The 14,084-nt window shown below is 51.2% G+C and overlaps 7 protein-coding genes across 7 annotated transcripts; 3 read left to right on the top strand and 4 right to left on the bottom strand.

The window, feature by feature from the left end:
* The first annotated feature begins 1,313 nt into the window (after nt 1-1,313).
* TrAtP1_005718 (uncharacterized protein) lies at nt 1,314-4,898 on the top strand. The gene is made up of 4 exons (XM_014089111.2): nt 1,314-1,747; nt 1,819-2,122; nt 2,193-4,327; nt 4,407-4,898. The coding sequence occupies exons 1-4, from the start codon at nt 1,652-1,654 to the stop codon at nt 4,467-4,469; spliced, it is 2,598 nt and encodes an 865-aa protein (XP_013944586.2). The 5' UTR covers nt 1,314-1,651; the 3' UTR covers nt 4,470-4,898.
* Nucleotides 4,899-5,100: 202 nt separating this feature from the next.
* TrAtP1_005717 (40S ribosomal protein eS8) lies at nt 5,101-6,374 on the bottom strand. Its single transcript, XM_014089112.2, has 3 exons — nt 6,306-6,374; nt 5,989-6,063; nt 5,101-5,893 (listed from the first exon to the last, which is right to left on the bottom strand). The coding sequence occupies exons 2-3, from the start codon at nt 6,050-6,052 to the stop codon at nt 5,334-5,336; spliced, it is 624 nt and encodes a 207-aa protein (XP_013944587.1). The 5' UTR covers nt 6,053-6,063; nt 6,306-6,374; the 3' UTR covers nt 5,101-5,333.
* Nucleotides 6,375-7,081: 707 nt separating this feature from the next.
* Nucleotides 7,082-7,711, bottom strand: TrAtP1_005716 (uncharacterized protein; the record flags this gene model as incomplete). Its single annotated transcript, XM_014089113.2, has 1 exon — nt 7,082-7,711. The coding sequence occupies one exon, from the start codon at nt 7,709-7,711 to the stop codon at nt 7,082-7,084; it is 630 nt and encodes a 209-aa protein (XP_013944588.2).
* A 707-nt stretch (nt 7,712-8,418) lies between these two features.
* Nucleotides 8,419-8,649, top strand: TrAtP1_005715 (uncharacterized protein; the record flags this gene model as incomplete). Its single annotated transcript, XM_066112828.1, has 1 exon — nt 8,419-8,649. One exon carries the CDS (start codon nt 8,419-8,421, stop codon nt 8,647-8,649), a length of 231 nt encoding a protein of 76 aa, XP_065968914.1.
* Nucleotides 8,650-10,652: 2,003 nt separating this feature from the next.
* On the top strand, nt 10,653-12,669 carry TrAtP1_005714 (uncharacterized protein). Its single transcript, XM_014088913.2, has 3 exons — nt 10,653-10,741; nt 10,837-11,061; nt 11,115-12,669. Exons 1-3 carry the CDS (start codon nt 10,705-10,707, stop codon nt 11,774-11,776), a joined length of 924 nt encoding a protein of 307 aa, XP_013944388.1. The 5' UTR covers nt 10,653-10,704; the 3' UTR covers nt 11,777-12,669.
* On the bottom strand, nt 12,272-12,487 carry TrAtP1_005713 (uncharacterized protein; the record flags this gene model as incomplete). The annotated part of the gene is made up of 1 exon (XM_014089114.2): nt 12,272-12,487. One exon carries the CDS (start codon nt 12,485-12,487, stop codon nt 12,272-12,274), a length of 216 nt encoding a protein of 71 aa, XP_013944589.2.
* Nucleotides 12,664-13,968, bottom strand: TrAtP1_005712 (uncharacterized protein). Its single transcript, XM_014088933.2, has one exon. It carries the CDS (start codon nt 13,731-13,733, stop codon nt 13,164-13,166), a length of 570 nt encoding a protein of 189 aa, XP_013944408.2. The 5' UTR covers nt 13,734-13,968; the 3' UTR covers nt 12,664-13,163.
* Nucleotides 13,969-14,084: the final 116 nt, after the last annotated feature.

Below are 14,084 nucleotides of genomic sequence, written 5' to 3'. Positions count from 1 at the left end.
CGTTCCTACACAAGAGCCGGCGATGGTCCCATGAGTTGTTCCCGTGCTCACAACAACAATGAGCAGTGATGTCGCGCCTTTGCTTTGTGAAAATCGACAAGTTGCCAGTGTTTCAAACAGATAGCCCTAATATTAATAGTAAGTGATATCTTATGTTGCTGTTACCCACATGCACGCATCCACCCACTTGTTCAAGACCCATGCGTACATTATTCTTGTAAAAGACAACGACTTAGTCTATGCCACCGCTCTTGGAGTGAACTAGAGATGGCGAATCGAGAAGGGAGCAGCGTTGAATGAGTAGGCACATCGAGATAGGCATGGGGACAAACAGCTCGTCGATAAGCCGCTGTGCTACCCTGGAAACTGGCGGGCATTATGACTAAAGGCTTGCCATATTCAAACACCAAAATTGAGGCTTCACTTGCGAATTCCCGAGTATGCGCTGCCAAGAGTGCCGCCTTGGCAGGTAGCAGCCCAGTTTCAAAGAGCTTGAGCTACCTTGTGACTCTGAAACAGTCCGTCATTGACACTGCGGGCTAGTCAACTCATGGTGAGAGAATTTGGGCATTGTTCTAGACTGGGGTTGAATGCCAGATGCAAGACAAGCAGGCAAAGCCCCCCATCCAGGTAGCAATACATTAGGTTCCATCCGTTCTTGTCGCTGCTGCTTACAACGTTGTGAAGTCGGTGGATGGTAGATAATAAAGAAGATGGAAGACACCAAAGCCTTGAGAGGCCCAGATGCGTTGATGGGCATCTCAGGTCACGGGTTGACTGAGGAAGAGAGTTCTTTGTTCAGAGCATCTGTCGACGCCCTTTGTGAAGCTCTCGTACCACGGCTGCCTTTTCCTACTTCTTCCTGCTTCTCCCCTCTCCGAGAAAACGGCATGCAAAAAGAGGAGACACGAAAAAGGGGTCGTTGGGCCACCCACTCGAGGAAAAAAAACCCCCCCACCCCTCCATCTCTCCCCAGCGCAGCCGAACAGCTCCCGTTTGGTGATCACCAGTGCCCGAACAGCACGCGACCCTGGACACCGCCAGAAGCGACTCGCTGTTATCAGGAAAAGCTCCGCGGCACAAGTGCGCCTCCGTCAGTCCAGCAGCGCCTGGAAGGCAGAGCTGACCCGCTAGACCCCTTCCAAGAGACCGTTAGGCGCTAAAGACCCGCTGCAGAGCCCCAGTGCCTCCTTGAGCCACCTACGCACCCGCACTGTTGGCCGTCGAGACCGCTGAGCTTAGTGGCCAGCCAGGGGAAACGTGCCATTTGGCGGCCAGGACAGCTGGACTCCATGCCATCCATGCCGCATGCTCCCTGAGACAAAATCTCAAAGCTCTCGACCTTGAACCTGTACATACCAACTAGGAAGAGCCGGCAACAGCACATTGTACACAACTCCAGCATTCGTCATTTCTTGTGAGACCTGTCCTTTGTTGACCGGCCTCTTTCTCTTATTGCTACCATTGTCATCTATACCGCATTGGCTCGGCCACGGCCCCCGCAGCCCACATTGTCAAGGATATTCTTCCCAGCTCCAAGCATCCGAAAAAGTTTCAATTCTACAGAGCCGCTGGATGGCTCGTTGTTGAACGGTGCCTGTTGATACACCGTACATTCACCTCTTAAGCCAAGCAACTTGCAAAGGGAGCCATGTCGCAGCACGACGACGCAGCTTCCCAGCACTCGACCGAGGCGTCGCTCAAGGAAAGGCGGCCGTCTCTTACCGACTCCGATGTCGATGATACGGTATGTCGAGCGGTATCCCAACAACACGCAGGAAAAGGCAAACGCCGAGCAAGCAAGGGCTAACTAGTTAGGCCACTGAGCAGGACACCTTCGAAGACGCCGTCGACGCCGCATCTGTTCGATCCTTGACCAAGAGGTCCATCCGATCTGTTTCTGCTACAAAGTCTCAACCTCCCCCGCCAGAGCGGGATGCCTCTGAATCTGAAGCTGGAAGCGACGGGGAGGAAGAAGTAGAATCAGTCAAGGAAGAGGAAAAGCCAGAGCCTCCTTCACGTGGCTCAACTCCATTGTCACACCGCGTCTCCAATATCTCCAACACATCAAATCTCGACGTTGTCAACTTGGATGATGATGATGCTGCCCCACAGCCCGAAGGTACGCCTCTCTCTCTCTCTCACCGTCTTGTACCTATGCCTTGCTTACACGTTGCTGATTGCCTCCTTAGAGCCCAAAAGCCCTTCTGAGAAGGGCCAACTAAGCAGAACAACTTCTCTGACCAACAACAACGTCACGACTCCAGCCCCCTCATCGCCAGTGAAGAGTATAGCGTCTGCCGTCGTAACCACTGCCGCCGCCCCCAGTCCTGCCCCTGCACCAGTTGGCAGGAAACTCACCAGCCCCTTTTCCTGGCTATCTAGGAATTCTAGTAAAGACAAAGATGTCAGTGCGGTCCCCGCAATTCAGACATCAGCGAGGAGAAACACCACTAGCTCCGTTGCTACAAACGGTAGCAATCCTGAAATGATGCTGAGCAAACTCGAAGAAGAACGTGAAGGCGATGGTAAAGCTACAAACCGGAATAGTCTCAAAGATCGATTCAAGGTGCTTCGGCTGCAACAGGAAACTGGCGCCCCGCTCACCGTAAACACCGATGATATTCCAAGTGAGAGCAGAGATGGAGAAACAAATGCAGTGGACTTGCCACCCAAGTCCCCTCTGCCCCCTCCAAGCGCAAACTTGGCACCTGGAACGGCATCCGGTATCAACGTTGGCCCGCCAGAGGTGGACCAGTCACAGGTTGATTGGGATCTTTGGCAAACCGTTGTCTACGAAGGCCCGGCTGCTGTTGCGCGATCGAGTGCTGAGGATTTGAACAGGGCTATTGCCACAGGCATTCCCAGCGCCATCCGCGGCGTCATTTGGCAAGTGCTGGCACAGAGCAAGAATGAAGATTTAGAAGGGGTCTACAAAGATCTAGTTACTAGGGGAACAGAGAAAGACAACCGAAATCGACACAGCAGCAGCACGGCAGCAAGCAGCTTCAGCAACGCAAATCTCAGTGTACAGAGTGGCGAGGGCGTGGCGTCATCCGCATCGTCTGTCAATTCTGAACTGTCAGGCGGCTCAGGACCAAAGGCGGACAAGAAGGGCGACAAGACTGCCGAGGCCATCGCCAAGGCGCAAGCAGCAGCCGTGACAGAAAGGATGCGCAAAGAGAAGGAGGATGTTGAGGCTATACAGCGGCTGGAGAAGGTAATTCGTCGTGACCTTGGTGCTCGCACCAGCTATTCCAAGTATGCGGCTGCTGCAGGACTTCAAGAGGGTCTTTTCGGGGTCTGCAAAGCTTATGCTCTCTTCGATGAAGGTGTGAGCTATGCTCAGGGCATGAACTTTTTGATCATGCCACTGCTTTTCAATATGCCGGAGCAAGAAGCATTCTGCTTGCTTGTCCGCCTGATGAATCACTACGGCCTGCGGGATCTCTTCATTCATGACATGCCCGGACTTCATCGAAACCTGTATCAGTTCGAGCGGCTACTGGAAGATCTTGAACCTGCGCTGTATTGCCACCTTCATCGGCGAGGCATCTCTCCTCATCTCTATGCCACACCTTGGTTCCTGACACTCTTTGCTTACCGCTTCCCTCTCCAACTTGTGCTGAGAATCTACGACTTGATCCTCTCAGAGGGCCTGTCAGCCATTATTCGATTCGGTATCGTTCTGATGCAGAAGAATACCCAGACTTTGTTGGAGATCTCCGATATGCAGCAGCTCACCACCTATCTTAAAGATAAGCTTTTTGATGTCTACATCGACAAAGACCCTAGCCAAGGCAGTCTTTTGGAGAATGGCTTCTTTGGTAGCTCTAGCTCAGGCGCCGATAAAGAGATATACAGGGCAGACCAGCTGGTGAGAGATGCCTGCGAAATCAAGCTCACCGCAGAGCTTCTCGAAGGATATACTGCGGAGTGGGAAGAAAAGACAAAGCTTGAGAAAGAACGAGACACGGAGCTCAAGGATCTCCGAACGTCTAGCCAGAGCCTTGCAATCAAAGTTCGCAAATTGGAAGAGAGGGTTGAAGTCTGTGATCGCGAGCAGGCTGACCTTGCCACAGAGCTTGTTCATACAAAGGTTGAGAATGACGAACTCAAGGACGAGAATGACGCTCTCAAGAACCAAGTTCGGGAGCTCAAGAATGTGCTTGAGAGGCAGCCGCTGGAGATGGAAGAGACGTGGAAACTCGAGCGTGATGATTTGATGAAGCGTAATGAGAAGGTGCATCTGGAGAACGAAAAAGTTGAAAAAGAGTTGGCCGAACTGGAAGAGGAACTGGTGCAGACAAAGTTGCAATATGCAGAGGTACGTTTTATATCTATAGATGGCATCGCCGTCGTCCTCGAATGTGGGAGAAATAGGACTAACCACAACTATACAACAGATTTCTTCTCAACACGACGCTCTGACTCGCAAGTGGGCTGACTTGAAGCGCCAGTTTGCTTAAAACTGTAACTTGTTTTTAAATGTGGAAAAAAAAAAGAGCCAAAGCATATCTCCAATCATTACACTCAGTCATTCTTACACTCCCTTGCTTGATTCCCCCATTCTTCGTGTCACGAGACAGGAAGAATACCAACTCATTCCCACGACCGTCATATTTCTCCCTCTCCATATTGTTCTCCCATTAGTTTAACCGTTTTCACTTTAAAAAAAAGTTTTTTTTGGGGTTTTCTTCTTTCCTCCCTTTTTAGTGGCCAATCAGCAGTACATATGCCCGGCTAGTTTACATACTGGCTGGTGATGAAATGAAGGATTCTTAGGAACAGCATTCACGCTCTAGCGGGATTACGACATGCATGTTTTTTTTTTATAGGACAAGAGTTTTTGCAGAAATAGAGAGGGAAAAATATGAAATTTTTTTATCAAAGAGTAGGATATATATGAATTTTGATTTGTGCGATGAATTGAATGTGACCAGTCTGAAGCATTTATAGACCAGGGTCCGTTATGCTTTCCTTGGAATTTCTACGACGCTTATACCTAGATATTGCTAAGAATTATTCATACAAGCCTGGTATATGTATTCTTTTCTTGTGCAATCAAGATACATCCTATAGATCACAAGTACGGGTATGCTCTAGCGGAAAGACGGGGTGTATTGAATTTTTTTTCTTCTTGTCTCATTATCATACTAGATGAAACAAACATGGAATATTTTTGAACATGACTGCAAGAAAAAGATTTTCATTTCCCTATGGACCCATTCCGATGCTTTATATGGAAAGGGGTCTCGATGCCCTGAAAATGCCCAAGATGTAACAAAAAAACCTTGAACACCCCATCCGACTCACGCCATTTTGTTGCGAGTTTATTTGTGCAGCTTCTTCTGGTAGAAAGCCAGCTCCTCACCCTCCAGGACGTAACCGTCACAGCGGCCGGACTGACCAGGTCGGCTGGTGACGACGGCGTACAGACGACCGGCCTCGAACTGCTTCTCAACAGCGGACTCGACCTTGCCGGAGGCGGCGAAGCGGGCAGCCTGCTTCTTCTCGACAGAGTTGCTCTTCTTGACCTCCTCGGTGGCCTCCTTGCCCTCCTTGGCGGCCTGGGCCTTCTGGCGTCTGCGGCCGATGGACTGGCCGTAGTGGGACTCGTACCACTGTCGGAAGGGGGCGGCGTCGATCTGGACAATGGCGCTGCGGGTCAGGGTGTTCGTGCGGACCAGCTCGTTGTTGGACGGGTGGTAGGCGACGGCAATGACACGGGTCTTGCGGGTGCAGCCCTCGGAGGCCCAGGCGAAGTTACCGGAGTCGAGGCGCAGGGCACGGTACTTGTGGTTACCACCACGAGTGCGGACGGTGTGGATTCGCTTGGCACCAATCTTGGTGTTGGCACCCTGGCGGCCAGCCTCGAAAGCGCGCTTCTTCCCTGTTGATGGAGGTCAGAACGTATGAACATCTTTCAAAAGAGAAAGCTTCTATACGGGCTTTCGGAATATATATATCAGGTATGGTTGTACGCACGGTAGTAGGCGCGCTTGGCACCGGAGGCGGAGCGCTTGTGGCGGGAGTCACGAGAGATACCCATGATTGCGAGTTCTGTAGATGGAAGAAGAGAGGGTTGGTGGTTAGCCTTTTGAAGTTTTTCAGAGAGGAGAAGAGTATGTAGTTTGGAGAAAAAAAGGAAGCGGTCGATGAGAGTCTCTCCTCCAGCAGCAGCATCAAAAGAACAGCTTCCCCTCCTCCCAATCGAAGACGATGATGGTGAGATATTCTTTTGATCCTGCTGAATTGAAGGGAAACTCCCAAACCGCCTTTAAAGTAAATTCTGCAGCACTTACCTGATGATTATGGTGCTCACCAGGGCAATCGACTTTGTCGGAATGTAGAAGGAATGAAACTTTTTGGACACAGGCCTGAGAAGAAGTGGAGGAACTGAATTGGGTCGAAAATTGTGGTTGTGGGTTGCGCTAAGCCCGCGGTACGTACCTCGCCTAAGGGCTTTTCTTCGGCCACCGAAAAATTACCTGCGGTGCGGCGGCGGAGGCACGTTGTTCCGCATCTCGCTAAGCCTAGTCCCCGGTTTATTTTTCGAAAGAGGAAATCGCAGGCTGAGAACACCAAGACTGTCTGTTGCTGACATCTGTGTGATACCTACACAGCCAGTGACTGTGGTTAAAGATTTATTGCGAGTCGTTTTTATGCCGAGCTGCAGAATTCCATATACATTCATTTAGTCCTACATCAAGCCAGATTTGTTTTACTTGTACATGCTTCCTCTCGTTTCTCTCGTCTCTGTGACCTCCGGTTTCCGTCTCATGCTTCGTGCACGCGAGACATCGCCTCTCTCAATAGCCCAAAAGTCCTTATCGAAAAGCAAACAGACTCTCAACTTTCTCTTTCTCGATGTTCTTCAGCAACACTTCTTTGCCGGCATCGCCTTCCGTGATGTACGCGTTTCTCAAGGGCTGATTTTCTCAATATCCAATATAAAATCCTTCAAAAATCCATTCATCTCAGAGATCCTCAACTGCGGCGGCTGCTCGCTCGGGTCTTCATCAGATGATGCGGTGACGGGTGGGATATTCCAGGATCCAGTTTTCACGGCCTTCTTCTCCTACAAGATGGATCCGTCTGCTTTGTAGGCACTTTCCTGCTCTCTCTCGAGGATCTTGGGAGCGACGACGTTCATCCGAGGAAGGGGGAGGTATCGACCGAATCTAGCACGTTTATCGCCTTCTTCCTTCAGCTCGGCCAGCGACGGCCATTCGACACGCTGGCTTGCTTTGGCGGTGTCCTCTTTGTTGAAGCAATTCTGAGCAGCGAACACTGGCGAGAGCTTGTCCTCCATTTGCCGTCCGTTGAACAGGAGCACCTGTGGCTGGGATACTGGCATCGAACCCGAGGCCTTGGCCAGGTCTCTATTCCGATTCTTTTCTTCGAGGAGCTTGACCTCTTTGGTGAGCTTCTGCCGTTTGGCTTCGGCCAGGGAGATTTTGAATTTGGTCAACTCGGCGGGAGTCTTTGGGATAAAAGGCGACTGGTCGGCCTTCATGAATTGGAGATTGAGAACCATCTTCTGAAATGCCCGGCGCTCTTTGGTTTCTGAGCTCACCCATCGCTTCGACTGTGACCACGAGGCTACTTCGGTTGAGGTTGCAGTTTGAACCTTGGCAGGTCTATAAGGGACATGGCTTCTTCTCGAGAATCTGGACGATGGACTGGTGATGACACTCGACGATTGCATCGTGGGATACCGAGCGACTGTTTTTGGTGTTGTTGTCAGCTCTTTGTTGATTTTCAGTGATGTGACTTTCGTAGAGGTGACTTACTTTGCTGAGTTGGCTGGTTTGAGGTGCTATGGCGTTGCTGAAGGCCGAGAGGCACCTGGCGGGATTGTTGTAACCGCTGCCAGTCTTGTTCGCCAACCTTTCTCTTAGCTTGCGGGCCGTCAACAACTGACGGAGGCTTCACTCTCTCTCTGGTGCCCTGATAATAATTTGATGGCCTAGCATCATTACCGGAAGCCCTATCGTCAGAGATCTCGACTATACCGCTGCTTTGATCTACGACTCTGTTCTCTTCGAAATGCTTTTGCATAGTTAATTTTTGAAATGCGAATTTGGGTGGGGAAGTTTTGAAAATGATGAACTTTGAACCGTACACTACTTACCGGGGAGCAAACGTGCTCTTCTGGAACATGATGCGGGATATATGGCATCTGTACATATGGCATCACATGAGGATAACTGTGCGTCAGAGGGCCGAAACTTCTGGGGTCCGCCTGCTCTCGATCAGGATCAGGGTTCTGTTGATCGATCTGAGAGCCGGAGTTTCCCACAGGAGAGTCTCTATGTGGCCAATAAGCGACCGGAAAAGCAAAAGCAAAATTATTTGGTTGTTGTGATTGAGCTGTCGGGTTAGGAACCATTTGGCAGGGAACCATATGAAGCAATGGAAAGCAACCTCCTTGCGGAGGAGGAGGGAGACCAGGAGGGGGAGGAAGACCAGGAGGGGGAGGAAGACCAGGAGGAGGATATATACCAGGCGGCACTGGATGGCTTGGATGAAGCATCATATCGCCACCGTGTTGCTGCGGAGGAACAGCTGGATACACATAGGCTGGATGCCCACTTGGAGGCACCGGGCCTGGCACTGAACTTGGCACCAGCACGCCCTCCATAGACATGGTTTGCGAGTCCTGCAAGGATAAGTTACTGGTTCCCAATCTGCAAGAGTGGGAAACGAACTCTTTCTGGGGCGCTGCCATTATTTGTCTCTGTCTCTGTTGCTGGCTTTTCGTTGGACATGCGATGCTGTCGAGTAGGGGTGGCTTCAAGAGGTTTTGGAGCCCCTTGGCCACTTGCGTCTGGCTTTGATTTCTGAGGGGTCCTGCCACCAGCTCTAGAAGGAGTGTGTCTCGTACTTCTTCGCCTCATAAAGAAATGATGAACAGGGCCATCTGAAGAAGCGGTCTTGAAACGACGAGGCGAGGGGTTCTGGTGTATAGGCTCGCTGAAGTTTGGGGCAGTGGGACGAAGCATCTGATCACGCACACAATTAGTAGCCGCGTGGCCTGTGAAACCTCGCACCTGGCTCGCGCGATGGATGGAGAGGAACTATTGACAGGAAGAGGCAACAGGGAGAGGGGAGAACTATCAAGCTGCTGAGTATCCTTTCCCAGAAACGCTCGACATTACCTGATCCCGAGATAGCAAAGCAGTCTCTTTGTTCTCATGCCTCCAATCTTGGACACTCGAGCGGGAGTTCTTGGGACGTTGGGTAGCAAAGCTCGGTTGAGGAGAAGCAAATGGGATGAATGGCGCGGCGGTTGGATTCATCCCTCCATTATCATTTCTTTCTGCCGACATGATTCGAGTACTTTAATATAGTCGTGGCCAAAAAAGGTAGGGAGTGTGGTAGGGCGCATGAACCTTGGTGGTGCTGCGAGGTCGCGATAGGATCTTGAGGAACTCTGGAGGGCAGTTGAGGGAAGTAAACAAAGCCTGTCTGACTCTGGATCGTGCTCTGCTTTGAGCAGATGTCGGCTCCTCTCAGTTGGACACGTAAGCCATATACCACGAGGTATTGGAGCATGGCAGCTGGCAGCTGGTTTGACAGTGCAAAGAGAGCAACTGAAATACCCCCACTGTAAAATCGGGCAATGGTAAGAAATATGCTCGTGAAGTGGCTCTATAGAGCATGTGCTGTCTCGCCGGCATTTTAAATGTTATAAGAAGCACCAGGTGAGGTATGAAGTTATCTCCAGGTGAGGGTAGGTAGCTATCAAGGTGCAGTTAGGAAAGTGAAGAAGAGAATCTCGAGCGGGCCTTGAGAAGTTGAATTCACTTAGTCGCCATCTAATCACTGCTCTTGCAGACAAGGTACACATCATATGTTAGACTCTGCCTGTCAAAGGATGGCTATTTAGCCTGAGGGTTTGAGTTGCTGGTTAGGTACACTCGAATTGTTGACACTTGTTTCTGTTACAATCGATGCCAAGTGTTATAATCAATAGCAGCTCTTTAGGCCCATTATAGATAAGCGAGCAACTTTAGACATAATTGTTGTTCTGTAGCTTTTCCTTCTCTCCCTCCCCTCCCCTCCATATGAAAGGTGTAAAGTTTCGCACAGGTTTTCGATTACGCAACTCGGGAGGACACTGAGCCGTAACAATGCCATTGTGAGACTTACACGAAAGTAAACAACTGTTGATCAACATTGTCAAGGAAATGTCGAATTAGGAATATCATGATTTATGTTCTCTAACTATTTGGCTCCGGTATTCTGCACTCCCAAGCTATACTGGTGATGCTTGCAGTAGCTTTCGATTATGGCAGAGCAGACAAAGGCAGCCTACGACGGCCACTGGCAGTGGAAGTGGCTCGGCAATATGCAGTCACCCGAGTACCACTACAGATAACGTGCCGAATCATACTGTCAAAGGTAAATCGTTATTAATATCTTACGGACATGTGAAATGTAATACCCTAAATGCCGTGTCCCCTGCACTCGATAGCGCGGTACCTAGCCGGCAGTCAACGCTACTTCCGTCTCGCTACGTAATCCGTGCTCCAGCGGCGTACCCCGCTACTAGCCCTTCCGTACCGCATCCTCAACACCCCACTCGCCGTAGCTCATCCCGAGGAATACTTGGTTGTGGTGTCTTTTTTTCCCCCAACACGAATCCTACAACTCTCTCCTACCAAGCTCTGTAAACACCACAGCTTGACCCTTAAGATGGCTTCTCTAACGACGCTCAAGCTGACAAATCGCTGTAAGTATTTTACTGCTGCGATGAATGAATTGACTCGATTGGCAATTCGAAATTCACAGCGTTGGACCAATTTCTGACCAACAAAAAAAATACAGCTCCCAAGCAGGGCATCAAGAAGCTGCCGCCGTCAATCGACCTCCCCGCCGGCGCCACGGTCGAAGATGTCAAGAAGCTGATTGCCAAGCAAGCCGGCATCAACGACCACAACCGCGTCGGCCTGTTTTACACGTCGACGAGGAAGACGCTCAAGGACCGCAAGGCTGTGATTGCCGAGGATAAGGATGTTGCTGAGGCGGGCGAAGTGCTCGTCAAGGATCTCGGTATGATGCCTTGCACTTCCTTGTTGAAATAACGGAAACTGACATCGTCTTAGGCCTCCAAATCGCCTGGAGAACTGTCTTCGTCATCGAGTATCTCGGCCCTATCCTCATCCACGGGCTCGCCGTCGCCGCCCGGCCGTACCTCGTCAAGGACCCGTCCATGTCCCCCTCACAATGGCTCAGCTTCGGCATGATCATGGCGCACTTTGTCAAGCGTGAGATTGAGACGCTCTTTGTCCACAAGTTCTCCGCAAACACCATGCCCGCGCGCAACATCTTCAAGAACAGCTTCTTCTACTGGGCCTTCTCCGGCGCCCTGTGCGCCTGGTCCATCTACTACAGCCCCTGGTCGCTGGCTGCCACCGCAGACCAGCCTCTTGTTGACGCCGCCGGCACCGTGCTCTACCTGTTTGGCGAGATTAGCAACGCGCTGGTGCACCTGTACCTCTCCAGCCTGCGGTCGTCTGGCGGCACCGAGCGCAAGATCCCCTACGGCTACGGCTTCTCGCTTGTTACCTGCCCCAACTACATGTACGAGATTCTGGCGTGGGCTGGTATCATCATCGCCAGCCGTGACTGGTCTGTGGCGCTCTTCATCGCTATTGGTGCGGGGCAGATGTTCGTCTGGGCCAAGGGCAAGGAAAGGGCATACCGCAAGGAGTTCGGCGACAAGTACAAGAAGAAGCGCTTTGTTATCCTTCCCGGACTGTTGTAAGCAAGACTGCTTTGTATAGACTCTTACAGCTTGACAGATGGAGAGGAGAGCAATTGCATATAATACATCCATCGCGTATGATGAATAGAGCAAAAGAGGAGATTAGATCAGAGAGATGGGATAGAGAAACAGAGTTGCTTGCTATATATTGTAATCCCCTTTCCTATCGCGTTTCTTTCCAAGCACCGCTCTTCCTTGTGTCTTTCCCATTTATCGATATTGATTCCCGTCTCAACAGGAAAAAAAAAATGTTCAGAGGAGAGAAACCCAACTCTTTCTAAGCCGAAAAGTCACAGGGGAGTGATCCACAACACCATCCTTCATGAGCATCAAGACCCCCCCTGGAAATCAATGTGATGGCAGCCATCAGCAGCCCTCCAAACCCTAGAGTGAAAGTTGTAGCTTCCACCAGAGTCTTCTCTAAATCTGTTTCACGGTCAATTTTTCTAAAATCATGCGCCTAGCACCTTTTTGTTTTATTTTCCGGCCCAAGACTTACACGGGATAGCATGCGAATGGTGCGGCGCATCCATCAAAACCACCGGGCAACTGAGTCGAGTATTTGGAGCCGGTGTTGTAATCGGTTAGGTGTACCCATTGATAGGTGCCGCCTTCGTCTTGGTATTTGGGTTCGGCTGCCATTTGGCCCCAAAAGGCGTTGGCCGCGCCGGCAAGGGCGGCAATGTTGGGTAGAATGGATGATGACTTCATGTTTAAGCGCCTTGGTCTTTAGAAGATTCTGTAAAGTGTCAGAGTATGAGAAGAATGAATGATTTACTGATAACAAGAGTCGTCCTCAACACACTCTTTATATAGGTAGGTAGCAGATTATCTAGACTTTAAGCTAGCTGGGAAGTTACAAGGTAATCTCTTGAATTTGACAAATACATGCCATTAGATTAAGCTCATAGTAACTCTTTCAAAAGCATCCACCTTCTACATGTGTTTAAGTATAAGCCTTACAGTTCAAAATCCTACAAAACAAGTGCTTATATAGGGCTTGGCTGCATATCAGACTCTGTTCTAGCTATTATATGGCCCTGATACCCGGCAATTTCCAAATCCAGACATTTTGGAATAGCTACTCGTATGACACGGATTCAATGAACCTTTCTCGTCAAGTAGCTAGCTGATCATAGTATCAAATCATCCAGTTGATATCGAAGCCGTCTCTGATCCCTTTGCCCGACCCGTGCCGGTGCTCGAGGCCAGCTCCATCAGGCTCCGACTGGCATCCGACATTGTGTCCACATCCATCCTCTCCCCAATACCATCAACACCATCACGACCATCACGACCGTCGCCTTCATCGCCCTCTCCATCACTGCCCTCACCAGAGCCTCCCCTCCCGCACTCGCTACAGCTACAGCTCCCCTCACTCCCATCCTCATCCTCCCCCCTCATTCGCCAGCCTCACCGTCTCCTCCAGCACCAGGAACCCCCTCTCCAGCACCTCGGCCCAGTTCTGCACATTGCCCAGCTCCTTGACCTTGCGCGCCGCCTTGTCCGCCTCGGCCTTGAGCTTCACCGTCTCCCGCCGCAGCCCCTCGGTCGCGCGCAGCACGTCGCGCTCCTGCTTCTCCAGCGCCGCCGCGTTCTCGTGCAGGATGCCCGCGCGCGACTGCAGCTCCGAGTCGAGCATGTTGCCCATGGACGCGACGACGGCGGCCCGGGCCTCGGCCACGTGGCGCTGCGTCTCGGCCGAGGGCAGCGTGGGCTGGAGCGCGGGCGAGGCTGCGGCGGCGGCGGTGGTGGACGAGATGGACGGCGGCGAGGCTGCCTGGGCGAACCAGCGAGGCTGGGCCGAGGATGAGGATGAGGCGGCGACTGCGGGGGGCATGTTGCCGTTGCTTTTCTTGTTGTTGTTGCTGCTGCTGGATGAGGCGTTGTTATTATTGTTATTGCTGTTGCTGCGGGCTGCGAGCCTCCGCAGGGCGTCGATGGATGAAGTCGACATTCTGCGCTGCGATAGTGTCCCTACTTGCTGTAAATGGGCCTTTTGTCCCTCCAGATTCTCGATATTCACTGTAGCAAGAACGTAAAAGTCAGATTAATCCAGACCCTCGGCAGTGCAAGGTTCTAAAACACGCCGTCAAGGCCATCCAAAACGTCTAAGCTAACATATATATGTGCCTGCCTACTTGACATCATGCCGCCAGCAGGTTAAAAAAGGTGCTGTGGGGGGGTTGTCATGCAAGATCGGCGTCTAAAGCAAATCACGCCCTGTTTCGAGCTGCATGCATGTACTTGCAACCACCAAGGCAGCAAGGACAAAAGCGTATAGGTGCGCTGCGCTTAGCAGTATTAC

Source organism: Trichoderma atroviride, chromosome 3 (assembly GCF_020647795.1).
Source record: "Trichoderma atroviride chromosome 3, complete sequence".
Taxonomy (NCBI): Eukaryota; Fungi; Ascomycota; class Sordariomycetes; order Hypocreales; family Hypocreaceae; genus Trichoderma; species Trichoderma atroviride.
The sequence above is the reverse complement of the archived record's forward strand: the minus strand, read 5'-3'. Positions and strand labels throughout refer to the sequence as shown.